The sequence below is a fragment of the Stenella coeruleoalba genome (genome assembly GCF_951394435.1).
Source record: "Stenella coeruleoalba genome assembly, chromosome: 20".
Classification (NCBI taxonomy): Eukaryota; Metazoa; Chordata; class Mammalia; order Artiodactyla; family Delphinidae; genus Stenella; species Stenella coeruleoalba.
The window spans coordinates 18,980,893-18,997,770 of record NC_137166.1 but is presented as its reverse complement, the minus strand read 5'-3'; the positions used below and the strand labels follow the sequence as shown (position 1 = coordinate 18,997,770).

At 60.8% G+C, this 16,878-nt stretch overlaps 2 protein-coding genes across 3 annotated transcripts; one reads left to right on the top strand and one right to left on the bottom strand.

The window, feature by feature from the left end:
• Nucleotides 1-644: 644 nt before the first annotated feature.
• On the top strand, nucleotides 645-13,847 carry CARMIL2 (capping protein regulator and myosin 1 linker 2). Its single transcript, XM_079906463.1, has 39 exons — nucleotides 645-1,447; nucleotides 1,703-1,797; nucleotides 1,891-1,941; nucleotides 2,177-2,239; nucleotides 2,339-2,463; nucleotides 2,592-2,683; nucleotides 2,886-2,956; nucleotides 3,071-3,144; nucleotides 3,289-3,364; nucleotides 3,468-3,556; nucleotides 3,679-3,773; nucleotides 3,852-3,938; nucleotides 4,020-4,132; nucleotides 4,247-4,324; nucleotides 4,455-4,531; nucleotides 4,623-4,727; nucleotides 4,913-4,982; nucleotides 5,135-5,216; nucleotides 5,315-5,411; nucleotides 5,493-5,550; nucleotides 5,679-5,851; nucleotides 6,045-6,207; nucleotides 6,288-6,389; nucleotides 7,776-7,904; nucleotides 7,984-8,097; nucleotides 8,264-8,424; nucleotides 8,500-8,587; nucleotides 8,770-8,919; nucleotides 9,039-9,135; nucleotides 9,571-9,806; nucleotides 10,654-10,754; nucleotides 10,837-11,200; nucleotides 11,287-11,409; nucleotides 12,308-12,344; nucleotides 12,487-12,558; nucleotides 12,692-12,913; nucleotides 13,070-13,150; nucleotides 13,464-13,541; nucleotides 13,620-13,847. The coding sequence occupies exons 1-39, from the start codon at nucleotides 1,408-1,410 to the stop codon at nucleotides 13,730-13,732; spliced, it is 4,242 nt and encodes a 1,413-aa protein (XP_079762589.1). The 5' UTR covers nucleotides 645-1,407; the 3' UTR covers nucleotides 13,733-13,847.
• On the bottom strand, nucleotides 13,753-16,555 carry ACD (ACD shelterin complex subunit and telomerase recruitment factor). Of its 2 annotated transcripts, none has more exons than XM_079906442.1 (12): nucleotides 16,388-16,555; nucleotides 16,172-16,305; nucleotides 15,926-16,019; nucleotides 15,763-15,839; nucleotides 15,608-15,652; nucleotides 15,458-15,492; nucleotides 15,153-15,304; nucleotides 14,978-15,074; nucleotides 14,805-14,891; nucleotides 14,239-14,612; nucleotides 14,018-14,109; nucleotides 13,753-13,936 (listed from the first exon to the last, which is right to left on the bottom strand). In XM_079906442.1, the coding sequence occupies exons 1-12, from the start codon at nucleotides 16,484-16,486 to the stop codon at nucleotides 13,858-13,860; spliced, it is 1,365 nt and encodes a 454-aa protein (XP_079762568.1). In that variant the 5' UTR covers nucleotides 16,487-16,555; the 3' UTR covers nucleotides 13,753-13,857. The 2 variants fall into 2 exon arrangements, with proteins under 2 accessions (XP_079762568.1, XP_079762569.1); XM_079906443.1 differs by having other exon boundaries at nucleotides 14,993-15,074.
• Between the last annotated feature and the right edge of the window lie 323 nt (nucleotides 16,556-16,878).

Sequence of the window (16,878 nt, the reverse complement as noted above, 5' to 3'; positions counted from 1 at the left end):
ACTATTCAATTTCTACTTTGTCCTAATCTATGGTGGACCTCAGCAAAGGGAGATGAGATTTTGTGGGGGATGGTGGTAGTCAGATGACTGGAAAATGCTCCCACTGTCTCCAGGCCTCAAGGTGAGGAGGGGTAGCTGGAGATGGGAAAGAAACCAAGAGACTCTGCCCAGTGTCTTTCACCTCCTCTCAGGTTGTTTCACCTCTGCCTGGCTGAGCTGTGGGCAGGGTAGAGGGCTGTTCCTTATCTCATAGAGTTTAATTAGACTAATAGAAGAAAAAAATGGAATCCCCTCCTGTGAACCCTCAGGAATCTAGGTCCCTGGTTTTGTTTTTTTTAATATTTATTTTATTTATTTATTTGGTTGCACCGGGTCTTGGTTACAGCAGGCGGGCTCCTTGGTTGTGGCATGTACGTGGGATCTAGTTCCCTGACCCGGGGTTGCACCCGGGCCCACTGCATTGGGAGCGCACAGTCTTAACCACTGCACCACCAGGGAAGTCCCTAGGTCCCTGGTCTTTTATAGGGTATCATGCATCCCATGACCTGATGGCCTCCTCGGCCTCTCTCCTAGTGGTTCCCCCCTCCTCAAACTCTCTCCAGCTCAGGGAGAATGCAGACATGAGAGGACCCCACACACACATACATTGCCTTGCTCATGAGTCACTCCACCCCTCCCTGCAGCCCTTGGGGCTGGCTGCCCCCTGATGGTACACCCCCATCTTCTGGCCCTGACCCAGCTTGAACTTGATGAAAGCTAAGGAACCTCTGCCGCAGAGAAGGCTGTGGGGCCCATCTGGTGTTTTTTCCACCCTGTCAACAGTTTGTGACTCTCCGACGGGTTGAGGGACTCCAGGTTAGGAGCAACAGATAGGGCCCTCCAGGTTTAGGAGGGATCCGATGCTCCTTTCTGAACAGACGCCCCTTGCGTCCTAAGTGCTGTCCATCTTCCCCGCTGGGCTTTGGAGGGGACGGACCGAGGCGGGCCGCAGAGATCTCCGAGCGGGCGGCGCCCCCTGGTGCTCGCGGCGGGGACTGTGGCGCGGGGTGGAAGTAGTGGGGTAGGAACCGAAAGAGGCACGCGACACGCGAGACCCTCCCGGCCACACCTCTCCCTTCCCTCCCCAGGTCTGCCCTAACGGAGTAGCTCCTGAGCGACGGCGCGGGCGGGCAGCTGGGATCTGCCCCCCTCCTACACCGTCGTACCCGCGCGACTTCTCCCAGCCCGCGGAGGCCTGGCAGGGAGGAGCCGGGCCGGGGGCGGCCTGGCAGGAAGCGGCGCTTACCTTCCGCTGCAGGAGGAGCAGGTGGCTGCAGTGCGCGCCGAGGCCCCAGGCTTCCTGTGCTCACCCGCCGCTACCGTTTCTCGTCGGAGCTCCTTGGGCCACCCGGCCGCCGGGCTGGCCGCATGGCCCAGACCCCCGACGGCATATCCTGCGAGCTGCGAGGTAAGCCCTGGCCCTTGTCGCCTTCTTGGCTGGGAGGAAGCGGAGCGGCCCCAGAAAGCAGAGGCCCACCCAGTGCCTCGTGGCACCGGGCAAGCGGTTCCCTCTGCTCCTCGGGAGGGCTTGGCGGCCGAAATCCACTCCACTCCTTCCTCGCTGGCCCACAGATGAGCCCAGGCCCCCTAGCCCGATACAGACCGTGGGCATGAATTGACCTCCATGGGAGGACCAGTTGCCCAGCAGGCTGCCCTTCCACAGGCGAGATCACCAGATTCCTGTGGCCCAAGGAGGCAGAGCTGCTGCTGAAAACCTGGCTGCCAGAGCGGGAGGGTGCTGAGCAAGGTCATGTCCTGGTATGGTGGGGGCAGAGGCTGGGAGGGCCACTGGGGCCCTGGCAGAAAGAGGCTCTTGCCCTGCCCAGGGTGTCAGACACTCTCTCCCCTCAGGCACTGCTGCGATGGAGAGCCTACCTGCTCCACACCTGCCTTCCCCTGAGGGTGAGTCCCAGGGCCCAGCTGCCACCCCTTTGCCCTCCAGCAGCTTCCTTGATGAGGGCTGCATCTGTGGTGGTGTCCTTGCGGGCTCTGCCCTTCCAACAGCTCTGGGCTCCCGGGAGCAGGCAGGACTGGAGTGTAGGCAGGTCCAGCTCTGAGATCCAGGCTGCACAAAGGACTGGGCTCCCAAGAGGGTGGGGCTCAGGCCTTAGTCCAGGCTGACCCAGGCGCTCCGCAGGTGGACTGCACGTTCAGCTACCTGGAGGTCCAGGCCATGGCGCTGCAGGAGACACCCCCTCAGGTGAGACCCCTAGTGCCCCACCAGGGCCTGCAGTCTGGTCTTCCCCTCCCCACAACCTGCCCCACACTTGGAGCCCAGCCCCTGCCCCACCCACCCCAGGTCACCTTTGAGCTGGAATCCCTGCCTGATCTGGTCCTGGAATTTCCTGGTGTGGCTGCCCTGGAACAGCTGGCCCAGCACATCGCTGCTGCCATCAGGAAGGTCTTCCCTTGCTCCACCCTTGGGTGAGGCCCAGCAACTGAGGGGGCTGGCGGGGAAGGAGGGCAGCCAGGGGTGCTCTGGATGGCGCAGTGGGGGACCTCACTCCCAGGGCCTAGAAGTCCCTTGCCCCCTTCTCCATGTCCCTCCTCAGGAAGCTATTCCGGAGGCCCACGCCCCCCTCCATGCTGGCTCGGCTGGAGAGAAGCAGCCCCTCAGAGGCCACCTCGCCCAGCAGCCCCTGTGGTAAGGGCCAAGGTGGGGCCACACAGGGCTTTCAGCCGACCCCCTCCTGCATCCTGACCCCTGGATTTGGAGGTCTCACAAACTGAACAGAGCCACTCAAGGCACAGCCACTACCCAGTTTCGGGCTGATCTTCCTCCATCTCTGACCTTTTGTCTCTCTTTCCCCCACCCCTGCTCCATCACACCCCTGGCACCAACTCAGGTGGCTTTTCGGAGACATACGAGGCTCTGTGTGACTACAATGGCTTCCCTTTCCGAGAGGAGATTCAGTGGGTGAGAGTAGGGCCCTCTCTGGAGGCTCTGGAGACATCTGATCCCCCATGTGCTTTGAGTCCCTCCCTATGCCTTGTATCCCAAGTAAGTTGGAGGTACTTTCTTCCCACCCAGGATGTGGACACCATCTACCATCGTCAGGGCTGCCGCCATTTCAGCCTAGGCGACTTCAGCCATCTGGGAAGTCGGTGAGTGGCCTGCAAGGTCTGTGAAGAGAAGAGGATGCCATGACCCACATTCCTGAGCCTTAGCCTCTCCATGGAGGGGGGATGCTGGGCCTAGGATCTGGCTGGAGGGCCCTGAGCTCTGCCCCTGCCCTTTCTTCCACCCAGGGACCTGGCCTTGAGTGTGGCCGCCCTGTCTTACAACCTGTGGTTCCGGTGCCTCTCCTGCGTGGACATGAAGCTGGTGAGAGCATAGGCGCGGCGGCGGCGGCGGGGGTGGGGGTGGGGGCGTGGCCTGGGGGGCCAGGGTGTAGCCCACTGAGCGCCCCCCATCCTCTGGTTCTCAGAGCCTTGAGGTCTTGGAACAGATTCTGCACATGATGAGTCAGTCATCCCACCTGGAGGAGCTGGTGCTGGAGACCTGTGGCCTGAGGGGGTAGGGGGGACAGGGTAGGGATTGGGGAGGGGAATCTGGGGCCTTGGGATGGAGAGACTAGTGGCCTGGGGAGGAGTTGGGAATCCAGGGTCAGAGCCTCACATCTGGGGTCTGGTCCCCAGAGACTTTGTCCGGCGACTGGCCCAGGCCCTGGCAGGGCACACGAGCTCCGGGTTGCGGGAGCTCAGCCTGGCGGGGAACGTGCTGGATGACCGAGGTACGGCTGAGCCTGGGGAACCCCCCGGGGGCTGGCGCTGAAGGAGGTGAGACCCATATTGCTGCCCCCATCCTCCAGGCGTGGCTGCACTCAGCAGACACCTAGAGCATCATCCTGGAGCCCTGAGAAGACTCACCCTGGCGCAGACTGGGTTGACACCGCGAGGTAGGTGGGCTGAGGATGGCTGGGGGAGGTGGAGCTGGGAGGTGGGGCAGCCTGATTGTGAGCCCCCTCCTCCACCACCAGGAATGAGGGCTCTGGGCCGGGCGCTGGCTTTCAATGCAGCCTTTGACTCTGCCCTAACCCACTTGGACCTTTCTGGGAATCCCGGGGCACTGGGGGCCTCAGAGGACAATGGGGTGAGTGGCCATCCTTAGGGCGGTGATTGGGGGCGCCGCAGGCAGTGGGGTGTCAGGAAGCTTTTGGTGGGGTGATCCCTGACTCCCTCCCTCCCATCTCCATCCTCCCACCAGGGCCTCTATAGTTTCCTGAGCCGTCCTAATGTTCTGACGTTCCTGAATCTCGCAGGCACTGACACCGCCCTGGACACTGTGAGGGGGTGGTCAGTGGGGGGGATGATTTGTCGGGCTGGCAAGGCCTGAGGCCCAAGGGTCGACTGGAGGGCAGGGCGGGAAGAGGCTCAGTCCCCCGGCCAGTGTAGCCCACACGCTCCTCCCGCAGCTCTTTGCCTCGCTGTCCCGCGGCTGCTGCGCCAGCCTCACCCACCTCGACGCTTCGAGGAACGTGTTCTCCCGCACGTAAGGCGGACGGGGCGGGGCGAGGGTGGGGCTCTGCCGGGAGCCGCCTTCCCACGCCAGGAAGCCAAATGCTCCCGCTCCCCCGCCCCAGGAAGTCCAGGGCTGCGCCGGACGCGCTGCAGCTCTTCCTCAGCCGCGCCGAGACGCTTCGGTACCTGTGCCTGGCGGGCTGCAAGCTGCCGCCCGACGCTCTCAGGTCAGTGTCCCTGCCCACGGCCAGGCCCCCGTCTGTGCGGCCACCACCAGGCCTGGCCTCCAGCACCTCACCCCGCTCGTATCGCACCCATGACCCCCCTGGCATCCTGGGCCTTCCTTCTTGCTATTCGCGCTCTAGGGCCCCTGTTCCCAGCTCCCGCCACCCCCTGTGACATTCCCTCCCAGGGCGCTTTTGGAAGGCCTCGCGCTCAACACACACATGGACGACCTGCACCTGGACCTCAGCGCTTGTGAGGTGAGCGCCCGGCCCAGAGACGAGAGCGGGCAGTGGGCCCACACATCGGCTGTGGGGCTGGGGCTGCGAGGCGGAAGCGCTGGGCAGTTGAGGGCCTAATCCTCCCCACCTGTGGCCTGTTGGCCTGAGCTCATTCCACCTTCCACCTTCAGCTGCGCTCCGCCGGCGCTCAGGTGATTCAAGACTTAGTGTGCGACGCTGGCGCAGTGAGCTCCCTGGATCTGGCGGATAATGGTGAGGCCGCCCAGAAACCCATCCTCCCATCATCCTCCAAATTCCCACCCCTCCCACCCCCGCAGCCTCGCCTTGTGCCTGACCTGAGCCACCCCCAGGCTTCGGCTCAGACATGGTGACTCTGGTGCTGGCCATCGGGAGGAGTCGGTCCCTGCGACACGTGGCGCTTGGAAGGAACTTCAACGTCCGGTGCAAGTGAGCCCCCATCTCACTCCTGGGCCTCCCAACAGCACCCCACCACCCGGGTCTCCCGCCAACCGCTGCCCCTGCCCACAGGGAGACCCTGGACGATGTCCTGCACCGGATTGTTCAGCTCATGCAGGATGATGACTGTGTGAGTTCACAGAACCATGCAGGATCCTCAGACGATGGACCCCTGTGACCCCTCTTACTCCTGCTCCCTGACCTGCCTTGCTTGCTGACCCCTGACTCCAACCGCAAATGGCTTTCTCTTAACCCCAGCCCCTGCAGTCTCTGTCCGTGGCTGAGTCGCGACTGAAACTGGGCGCCAGCGTCCTGCTCCGGGCCCTGGGCGCCAATCCTAACCTGACAGCTCTGGATATCAGCGGCAACGCCATGGGGGACACCGGCGCCAAGATGCTGGCCAAGGCGCTTCGGGTCAACACGAGGCTCCGGTGGGCGGGGTCAGAGGGACGGGACCAAATGGGGGAGGAGGGCGTGTATGGAGGGGCTTACTGGGCTAAGGGGCAGAGCTGAACGAAGCGGAGCAAGTGGAGCGCAGGGGTGCTCCAGACGAATGGAAAGGCAAGCGGGGTTGGGTGGGGCCTTGCAGAGCTCCACCCCCGACTGAACCCTGGCCCGGCCCAGGTCTGTGGTCTGGGACCGGAACCACACGTCTGCTCTGGGCTTGCTGGATGTGGCACAGGCCCTGGAGCAGAACCGCAGCCTGAAGGCCATGCCTCTGCCACTGAACGATGTGGCCCAGGCGCAGCGCAGCCGCCCTGAACTGACAGCACGTGCCGTGCATCAGGTGGGGGTTCCCTCTCTTCCCCGCCCTCCTCTGTGCCTTGGCCCCACCCCCCACCAGTTCTCAATATCTCTTGTGCCCAGATCCAAGCCTGTCTCCTGCGGAACAACCGCGCAGACCACGCTTCTACTGACTGCACCTCCCACCCGAAGCCACTAGGTCTGGGGTCAGACCCCTCCGAACAGGTCAGAATCCCCTCCCTCGACGTTGAGCACACACAGAAGGTAGGGGATGGGGAGAGCTGTGGTAGCTGAGAGCCTCCATAAGTCTGAGGCTCTGACTTTCCTAGGGCCATGGTGCCTGAATCCTGCTGTCCCAGACAAGTCCCGTTCCTTGATCGGCAGAGGAGCCAAAGACTCTTGAAATAGTTTCCCCAAATAACACTCCTAGTTGCTTTTTTTTTTTTTCTAGTTGCTTTTTTAAAGCATTTTTTTCTTTCTTTTAATTTTGAACTAATTTTAAACTTACAGAAAAATTACAAGACTAGCAAACAGAACTTTTTTTGTCCTGAGCTATTTAAGAGTATGTTGCCAGCAATATGCCCTGTCACCTATGCAAATACTTTACAGTGTGTATCTCCTACAAACCTTTTATTTTTATTTTTTTATTTTCTGGCTGCTCTGCACAGCTTGCGGGATCTTAGTTCCCGGACCAGGGATTGACCCTGGGGCTGCTGCAGTGGAAGTGTGGAGTCCTAACCACTGGACTGCAGGGAATTCCCTTAAAGCATTTAAATAGGCTCCCCTGTCAAAGACAGGAGGTATTTTAAAATCTTCAATCATTTCTCTCCACCCCCAACTGTAGCCCCACCTGTGACTTCCTATTCACAGGGCTTCCCTCCCCTCTCCACTGACCTTTGTTGTGGCCAAACCCAGTGACCCTTTTTCTGGCTTCATCTCCCTCCAGTACCTTGTCTTGGTGAGATGTTCCCCATCCATCCATTTCCAATTCACACTTCTCTCCCAAGCTCCAGAGCCCAGGCATTGTGACCCAGACATCCTGCAGGGGCTTCACATTTTGTGTCTTCAAGTGATCTCATCATCTCCCACATCTCTCTCTCCTCTCTACCCTGGAGCCCAATCTCGCTGGTGCCCACACCCACCAAATGCTGTGGACAGAGCTTCAGTCCATGTCTCTCTTGGCCACACCGAAGCCCCCACAGACCTCCTTGGTTCTGCCTCTTGACCGACTCTCTCAAACACACACTCTTTACTCCCACCCCAGCCATCCTTCTCTGCCCCTGATCCTTCCTCCATGACTCCTCACTCCCATTTCTCTTCATCCCTCAATCTGTCCTCTAGCTGGATGATGAACAGACTGAACTTCTAAAACACTGACATGACTAACAGCTCTTTTCCTTCCCATTCTGGACACTTAGGAAGTATATATAAAGTACCTACAATGAACTAAAGGAGACATTGCTCTCCCTCCTTGAACAGATAGGGTCCTTAAGTGGCTGTCCTGATGGTATCAGTTTCAGGACCTCACTCACCCTGTTGGAGACCTTGGGAAGGAAGCAGTCAGGGGATGGGGAGGGGACCAGGCTGAGACTGATTCCTCTTGCCCTCCAGGAAGTGAATGAACTATGTCAGTCGGTGCAGGAGCATGTGGAGTTGCTGGGCTGTGGGGCTGGGCCCCAGGGTGAAGCTGCTGTGCACCAGGCTGAGGATGCCATCCAAAACGCCAACTTCTCTCTCAGTGTGAGCACCCCCTCCCACTACAAGGACCCTTCCCCTCTTAGGTGTCAATTTGCAACTCCTTTTCCTCCATGGCCTCCAGATTCTCCCCATTCTACATGAGGCTGGGAGCTCCCCAAGCCACCAGTGGCAGCTGCGGCAGAAGCTGGAGGGCCTCCTGGGACAGGTGGGCGAGGTCTGCCGCCGGGACATTCAGGTGAGATAGTGCCCTTGCCCCAGCCCCACCTCCATATTCAGGCTTGACCCCCATCCATAGGCTTGCCTGTGATATCCCCTGAGTCAATGTTCTGTGAGGGTTGGAGCCTCAAGCCAATTGGTCTGGGCCCCAGCCACACCCTCACCATGCTCTGACCTTTGCCCAGGACTTCACTCAGACCACACTGGACACCACAAGGAGCCTCTGCCCACAGATGCTGCAGGGACCCAGGTGGAGGGAGCAGCTAGAGGGGGTCCTGGGAGGCTCAGGGGGTCTCCCAGAGCTGCTCCCAGAGCACCTGCTGCAAGATGCCTTCACGAGGCTCAGGTAGGCTGGATAGGGCTGGGCTGGGCTGGGCTGGGTAGAGACAGCACACTAACCCTTGCCCTCTGTTGCCGTCAGGGACATGCGCCTGTCAGTCACAGGGACCTTGGCAGAGAGCATTGTGGCTCAGGCTGTGGCGGGTCTCAGTGCAGCCCGGGATCGGCTGGTGAGCAGGAACTGCGTGCTTACACACACACACGCACACGCACATGCACAGCCACTGCCTTGCAGGGGTTCTGTAATGTCTTCTGGGGTCAGATAGCCCAGGGGTATTTCAGGGTTCCCTTTGCACTGACACGACTATGGCTGAGGCCCTGCCTCCCATCTTTGGGGTGCCTGGTATTGCAGGTGGAGAGTCTGGCTCAACAGGCAACAGAGGCAACGCCCCCTGTCATACCGGCACTAGATGGAGGCGAGCCCAGCCCCCTTGGGCCTGGGGAATTGGAAGGTCTTTTCTTCCCTGAGGAGAAGGAAAAGGAGAATGAAGAGGAGCAGAAGGTAGGTGGTCCTAGAACTCTGGGCCTAGAACCCTAGATCTTCCCATCTTGTTCTGGAGTGTAGAAGGAGGGGAGGCAGCTCCCCGCCACCCCAGGCTGAGTTTGTGTCTTCCCCACCAGGATGACAGTCCTCCACAGAAGTGGCCTGAATCCAACCGCTGTCTTCACCTGGTCCCCTCCACTCACAGTCAGGGCCCAGGGAAAGAGAGCTACTCAGGTTGGGCTGAAGTTCCATTAGACCTGGACACCTGGACACGTACATTCACCCCTGTCCCGGGAACTCCCTGACCCTTGAGTGGGCTGGGCCAGGACCCCCGTGCAGCGTGCAAAGTTGGGGTCCGCTGTGGTCAGTTAGTACAGGGTGGGACCTGAGCAGACCAGGGCCGGGACACAGCCTCCTCTCACCTCGTTACCTCCCCGCCCCCCCCACCCCTTCCCTACCCCCAGGATGCGCATGCTTGGCGGCGCCGCGCGCCGCTCGGGGCCGCGCTCAGCACCACGGACAGCGGCGGCGGGGGAGGGGCGGGTGGGGGGGCGGGCAGCGTAGCTGGGCCCCTCCCCGCGCCCTGGGCGGGTCCCCCGCCGCCCTAGCGCCGCCGCTGCCACCTCCCTGGGCTTGGCGCTTGGTGCTCTTCTGGTGCTCTCCCCTCAGGTGCTGCTGAGGAACCAGAGCCGGAGCCCGAGCTGGCGGCTCCGGGGGAAGATGCAGAGCCGCAGGCGGGGCCATCTGCTCGTGGCTCTCCGAGCCCCGCCGCCCCTGGGCCCCCGGCCGGCCCATTGCCTCGCATGGACCTGCCACCCGCCGGGCAGCCCCTGCGCCATCCGACCCGGGCCCGGCCGCGGCCACGGCGCCAGCACCACCACCGCCCGCCGCCGGGGGGCCCCCAGGTGAGCGCCCTACCCCCACTCCAGAGCTCGTGAAATTGGGGGTCGTGAGTGGCCCTGCGCCTTACGGGTGATGGCCGGCAGGGAGGTGGGTGCCCAAGACCACCTGGTCATACTGCCGAGTTCTGGCTTCTTCTTGGCCAACCCCCCACCCCATGCTCATGCAGGGTCACGAGTGTGTGGATTTCGTTCGGGGAGCGCTTGGGTGTAGGATTCTGCCTCAGGTTGGCCGCTGCATGGGTAGATGTGTGAGAGGGGGCGTCTGTCTTATCCTTCCTCCCCCGGGGTTAATGAAAGATGCTGGGCCCCTGGCTGTGGGGACAATCCTGCGTTTACTGCACGTCCGGTGCGGGTGTGTGTGTGGGCTGGGTACTGGCGCGGGCAGTGGGCACGGGGCCAGAGGCGGGGAGGAGCCGGCTTGAGGCCCCCCAGAGGGTCTGACGCAGCAGCAGGCGCCGCTGAGCCGGCAGCAGGCTGGGTGGGGTGGGGTGGAGGGTACTGCAGGGAACTGTTTGGAGCAGAGGGGGTGGCAAGTGGGAACGTGTGACCCAGCGGGTGCGTGGGCTCTAGCCTATTGCTGACCAGGTGGTTCAGGGTGTTTAGGATACTCTGTGGGACAAGCATGGGTGTGAAGTGGTTATGTCCAGGGCCAACTACAGGCGAGGGGGGTACGTGAAACCAGCATCTCTGCCCACCAGCTGCACAGTGGGAGAGCTTGTGTCAGCAGCCCTATAGGGTCACTGCAGCTCCCAAGTCCTGGAGTTGCCCAGAGCCTGCCGTTGGACAAGGAAGGTGGAGAGAAGTCACAGTTGCACTCAGCCTGGAGCCTTAACCCTGTGGTGTTCCTCAGGTGCCCCCGGCCCTGCCGCAGGAAGGGAATGGGCTCAGTGCCCGTGTGGACGAGGGCGTGGAGGAATTCTTCTCCAAAAGGCTGATCCATCAGGATCGCCTGTGAGTAAGGGGCAATTGCAAGGGGTGGGAGAGAGTGGAATGCTCCATGGGCCTTCCCACTTACTGCTGGCTGTCCCCACAGCTGGGCCCCCGAGGAGGACCCGGCAGCCGAGGGGGGTACCACCCCTGTCCCCCGTACACTTCGAAAGAAGCTGGGCACTCTCTTTGCCTTCAAGAAGCCTCGTTCAACGCGTGCGTCACGGCCTGACCTAGAGACCAGCCCTGGGGCAGCTCCCCGCTCTCGAAAAACCACACTTGGGGACTTGCTTCGGCCACCAGCCCGTCCTGGCCGTGGTGAGGAGGCTGGGGGGGCTGAGGGGGGCACCAGCAGCCCCGACCCTACCCGCAGGAGTCGGCCTCGGTACACTCGGGAAAGCAAGGCCTACTCCATGATACTGCTACCTGCTGAGGAGGAGGAGACAACGTTGGGTGCCAGACCTGACAAGGTGAGGCCTGGTGACAGGGAGTGAAGGCTCTGCAGGAACAGTGAGGGCAGTGGGCTCTCTCCCCACTCAGGTATCTCTGTCCCCAGCAGCAGCCCCTGGAGCGGGGAGACACAGAGCTGGCCCCAACCTTTGAACAGCGAGTACAAGTGATGCTGCAGAGGATTGGCGTGAGCAGAGGCAGCGGGAGTGCCGAAGGCAAGAGGAAGCAAGTGAGCTGGGAAGGGACACACGTGGGAAGTGAGGAGGCAAGTGACACGTAGCTTGTTTTGTGTGGGTGATTTATGTGACCAGGAGGAGACTCATGACAGGTCTGTCGATTCTTTCCCCTCCCCATAAAAGTCATCAGAGTCAACCTTTCTTCTCTCTTGGCTTCTACCCTGACCCAGGCCACTGATACCTCCTCCTTGAAGTGGATGGTCTAACAGATGATCTAACAGACATCTGGCTTTGCCATCTGCATTTGAAATAGCAAATCCTCCAGGGGCTTCCTCCCTCAAGACATTGCCCTAACTCCTGATCCTGCCTCAAGGCCCAGTGGGGTCTCAGCCCTGGTCACTGCTTTCACCTCGCTGCTCTCAACCCCGGTTCATCTCAGAGCCTCTACACAGATTCCTCTGTCTGGAACTCCTCCCTGCCCCACTTCCAGCCTCTCATCCCCACCCATGGGCTACACCAGGTCCCTCTTCATCCATCCCTGTATTTCCCTGTGGGCCTTCCTTCACTCTCTTCCATGGCCCCCCTGCTAATGCCACTCTCTGATCGCAGTTCCTAATAAGAACCACCACCCTACGGACTATCCCTTTAATAACTTCAGGAAAATAAGAAACACAAATGAAGTGAAACTCAGCTTGAATTTAGAAACATTAAGGTATAGAAAGTGAATCACAGAATTAAGAAATTACTTTCTGTGTCTGTGCTTGCATATGCTTCTGTGTGTTCACTGTCCACCATCACAGACTGAGCTCCAAGAGGACCAGGACTGGGTTTGCCATGTTCTTGCCCAGCCCACAGTGGGCATTTAGTGGCGGTTATAACAAGAATGAATAAAAGGACAAGGCTAGCATGAGGGTGGGACAGGATCAAACTTAACTTCTCTATTTCCTACAGAGCAAAGATGGAGAGATCAAGAAGGCTGGCTCGGATGGTAAGTGGGACCCTGGTCTAGGGCAGTACATTTTTGGGGAGGAGATAGACCCCAAGGGGTTTGCTCTCCCTGGCAGAAGAGTGGGAATAGCCATGTTTTTCTTCCCCTCACTAAGCCTAAGCCCCTAGCCCTGCCTTTGCAGGTGACATTATGGACAGTTCCACAGAGGCTCCTCCCATCTCGATCAAGTCCCGCACCCACTCTGTGTCTGCTGGTGAGTGAGGGCCACTGTATATGTTGGGGGTCATGCGGGGTCATGCAGGGACAGGCTGGAGGGGATCAAACCATTGGTCAGGTTCACTTCCGACGCCTGGCCCAGGTCTTGGCTGACACCTTTCTCCCTGCAGACCCTTCATGCAGACCTGGTCCAGGGGGCCAGGGGCCCGAGTCTGCCACCTGGAAGACACTAGGGCAGCAGCTGAATGCAGAGCTCAGGGGCCGTGGCTGGGGTCAACAGGATGGTCCAGGCCCCCCCTCCCCTTGTCCCAGCCCAAGCCTCCGAAGAGCCAGCCCCTCCCCAGACAGCCTGGGCCTCCCAGAGGATTCTTGCTTAGGCTCCAGGAATGAAGGTAAGCAGGTACCCTAACCCCCACCCAATACTGGGCTAGGGCCTGGAGGAGTCCCTGCTGGGAACTCAGCTCCTCTGGAGACCCTGAAAGTGGGAGGCAAGGGCTGGAGCGGGGGCAGCTGTTGGGACCATACCCTGATACCCTGGCCTCCCCCAGATGGCCAGCTGAGGCCGAGGCCTCTCTTGGCGGGTCGACGAGCAGTGTCTGTGCATGAGGACCAGCTCCAGGCCCCTGTTGGTGAGGGGAGACACCTCCATGTGTGCTTGAGTGCAGGAGGAGATGGGGGAGGGGGGGGCTCCCTTCGAGGCTCTGGTCCTCGGAGGGGGCCACCAGTGGCATGAGGGGTTGAGAAATCAGGGAGCCAGAGGCCAGGAGCAAGGGTCTGAGAAGCCCTTCCTACTAGCCCTGGCTCTACCTCCACAAAAGCAACCTCTGCCAGGGGTGGGAGGATGCTGGGGAAGGGGGAGGCTCTGAAGGCAAGTGTGCGTGGGGGTCGAGGACAGGCAGCAAGCCCTTAGCAACCCTCCCCAAGTCTTTCTGTATCCCTCAGAACGGCCCCGGCGGCTGCAGCGCTCCCCTGTCCTCAAGCGCAGGCCAAAGCTTGAGGCACCTCCATCTCCAAGCATAGGTAAAGGGGGCTGGAGCCAGTTGGGTGGGCGGCAGGCCTGCTCACTCCAGTCCTGACCCTTCCTCTCTCCCTGTGCAGGATCTGGCCTCGGAGCCGAGCCTCTACCCTCACAGTCTACAGAGCCCTCAGACCCTGAGCGGAGCCCACCATCCCCAGCCACAGACCAAAGAGGCGGCGGCCCCAACCCCTGACCTTCTCCTTTCCTGCCGCATGAGATTATTTTATTAAAAAACTTAAAGGAAGCTGGTGTGAAGCCCTGTTTATCCACCCCCAGGCACGGACCCGTGCACGCATCCTCCCACGTGCTCACGACCCCTCACACCTGGGTTAGTTCAGCCTCTGGCTGTGGCTCCATCAGAAAGTGCAAGGCCCAGGCCACAAGCTGGGGAGGGAGCCTGGGAAGAGAACCATGGTTGTAAGCCAATGGAGACTGGGACGGGTAACCAAGAGAGTGGGGGCACCCCCCAGGCACTCACCTGGCAGCTTGGACCTGGGCACACAGGGAGGGGCAGGGTGGCTCGTACTCATATTGGAAGGCAGAACCGTCACGATGCGTCTTTGCGGGGTCCTGAAGGGGGCGGGTATTGTGTCTGGAGAGGAGCCAAAAAGCAGCCTAAAGGCCAAAAAGGCCCCTAACCTCATCCAAGGCCAGCCCAGCCCCATTTTACCCTCCAGTTGTAAGGGGTGCTATGCTCACCCAGACAGAGCTGGACTCCAGGGCTTCCTTGGTGGTTCTTGTCCTTGGAGAGGGCTGCCGAGTCTTAGGGGGTAACTCTAGCTTCTTGTACTCCAGACTAGGTCTCTGGGCCATGGTTACAGGGGCTTGGTGTAGACTGGGGGCATGGCCAAGGGGTGACAGACTTGGGGTGCAGCTCAGGGGTGGGGAGTTGGGTACATGGCTGGGGTGTGGGGAACTGGGGGGCAGGGGGCCATGGGCTGAGCAGATGGCTGACAGGGGCTGGGAGCTGCCCTTCTGCGCTGGGTCTGCAGCAGCCAAGGGCAAGGCAGGTAGAAGGCTGATACTGGCACCACTTTCCTCTGACAGCATGTGGCTGGGTAGGGCATGGGCTCCTGAGGAGGAAGGGGACTCACCATGGGCACAGACCTCTCAGCTCAGACTAGCTGAATGACCTGTGAACATAGGCCTGCAGGAACTGTGTTCACCTCCCCACCCAGCTGTGCACGCTTTCACAGCATCCTGTGTAGCCCAGGCATCTAACTGATAGACAACACCAAGAGCATGGGGCCTGAGCACCAGCTTACCTGAGGAACTGGGTGAGGAAGGAGGAGAGGAGATGAGAGTCAGCGATAGGTCCTGTAGAGCCGGGTGTGGTGGGGGTAGCTCAGGGCCTGGCGGTCAGGGGAGGCTTATCAGCACGGAGGGCACTGGGCATGCAGGCACTCACTCCCCTCTTGACCTCTCCAATCCTCCTTACCCTGTGACCTCTGACCTGGGCCCAGAGAGCTCAGGATTTGCTGGTCATTCTCAGAGATGTGCAGCCATAGGCTGGGGACAGAGTACACAGCTTCTCCCTGTAGGATGAGAACATTCAGTTTGGCCCTTGCCCAACTCCCCACTCCGACATTTCCCAAGAGAAGCCCCAGACTGACCGTGGCTCTGCAGCGTGAGGCCGCCCAGCGGGTGAGGGGGGGTGCTGTGCAAGGGCCTGCCAGCATCAGACAGCTCTCAGCCAGGCTCACTAGCGCCCCCCGATGCTCCTGGTCCTCCTCTACCTCATCCAGAAGTTGGGACAGTGAAAGGCCTAGGGACAGAGGACCCGGGGATGGGCTGAAGCTCAAAGAAGAGGAACTGGGGGGGGTGGGGGGGGGAAGAGCTTATTAAGGAAGCAGAGGGCTGATGGCTGGAGAGATCACTCTTCAGGGAGTATGGGCAACTGACCAACCCCTATAAGTACCTGCACTGGGGGAGGTGGACTCTGAAAGGTGCTCCCTAGAGAAACAGAGGGAACAAGCCTGAGAAAAAATCCTGAAGCCTATCTGATAACACAGATTTTCCATTCCCTGATCGAACCACACCTGACCCAAGAGCCCAACCCCAAACTCACTGCAAGCAGTCATAGAGCTTTTTCCGCACATCCGGGTCCTGGTTGCTGGGAAGGAGAAGTAGGAGGCAGTCAATATAACTAGGAGCCCAAGGCCTATGCCAACGCCAGCCAGGCCTGGGTGGGGAGTACAGCTGGAGGGTGGAGGCATCACTTACCAACCAGTCACCCGTTCCCGGGGCTGCTCCGTGGGCAGCAGGCTGAAGCGGTCCACCTGGAGGTAGAACTCCGCGTGCTGGAGGGGTGAGTTCAGGGACCGGGTTTCAGGAGTTGTCAGGAAGTCGGGCCCAGTAACCCACCGAAGCCAGCCTCACCACTCACCGCGCCTGCCTCGGCGACTTGGACGCGGACCCCGCAGTTTTGCAGTAGCAGCAGCCGGCCTTCTGCCCCTCGAAAACCGAACTCCTTCTCCTCCCTGCAGCGAGCGCGATCCTCACTAACGCGCTTGCCTGAACACTGCCCCGCCCGCCTGGGGCCCGCCCTCCTGAAACCCGCCCACTTCGGGCTCAAGGCTCGTGCTCTCCCACCGGATTCCAATCTTCCCAGGCTCCGCGGAGCCTCTCTCACCAGTCCGAGGCGTTCAGAGCCTCCCGCGTCACCAAGCATCGAATACTGTGGGTCCCGTCGGACACAAGTAGCGTGGCCCCTTCAGACGTGTCGGGAGCGCGGGACGGGCCCGGGGCCTCGGCCTCCTGCAGTACCTGACGGCGACGACCTGCGTCAAACCCACCGCACGGGGCCCAGCACTGGTCTCCGGGCCCTGAGAACGGGGTGGGGACTCACCTTGAGCAGCTGCCCCGCCCGCGGGCTTGAGAGTGCCTCTGACCCTAGAACCAGCTCTCGAATCCAAGGCCGCAGAACCAAACTCCCCAGGCTTGCCATTCCCGCCGCTGTTGCCAGCCGAGCAACCCGGGACCGCGTTTCCCGCGAGCGCTGCGGCCCCGCCTCTCCTCGGAAGAGGAAACGTACGGCGGCTGGGCGGGACCTGAGGTCGAGGTCCCGCCCATGAGCGTGCCCGCGCGTGCGCACGAGCGCGTCCTATTCGGGAACTTGTTTGCAGACCCGTGTTGGTTCAACTGTATGCTGTCCTGCTTACTCTTACCCGAGCATCTCTCCAAGCAGCGACCGGGCGTTTGCGCCGTTCTTCAAGACTCCTGTGGCACTGGGCAGGAAGGGGCCAAGGGCTGGCTCCGATGGAGTGGGAGGGATCTGGGGCCTGAGGCTGCAGCCAAGGGTGGTCCGAGTGGGTGGCTCAAAGCCACTTCAACGCCTGT

Excerpts from the sequence above, each read along its gene's own strand:
- ACD (XM_079906442.1), bottom strand. The coding sequence starts at position 16,486 with ATGGCAAGCCTGGGGAGTTTGGTTCTGCGGCCTTGGATTCGAGAGCTG. Across the intron at positions 16,306-16,387 it reads GGGCGGGGCAGCTGCTCAAG|GTACTGCAGGAGGCCGAGGC; the intron begins GTGAGTCCCCAC and ends CGTCGCCGTCAG. Across the intron at positions 15,493-15,607 it reads AAGCTCTATGACTGCTTGCA|GGAGCACCTTTCAGAGTCCA; the intron begins GTGAGTTTGGGG and ends CTGTTTCTCTAG.
- CARMIL2 (XM_079906463.1), top strand. The coding sequence starts at position 1,408 with ATGGCCCAGACCCCCGACGGCATATCCTGCGAGCTGCGAG. Across the intron at positions 3,939-4,019 it reads GACTGGGTTGACACCGCGAG|GAATGAGGGCTCTGGGCCGG; the intron begins GTAGGTGGGCTG and ends CTCCACCACCAG. Across the intron at positions 8,920-9,038 it reads AGAATGAAGAGGAGCAGAAG|GATGACAGTCCTCCACAGAA; the intron begins GTAGGTGGTCCT and ends CTTCCCCACCAG.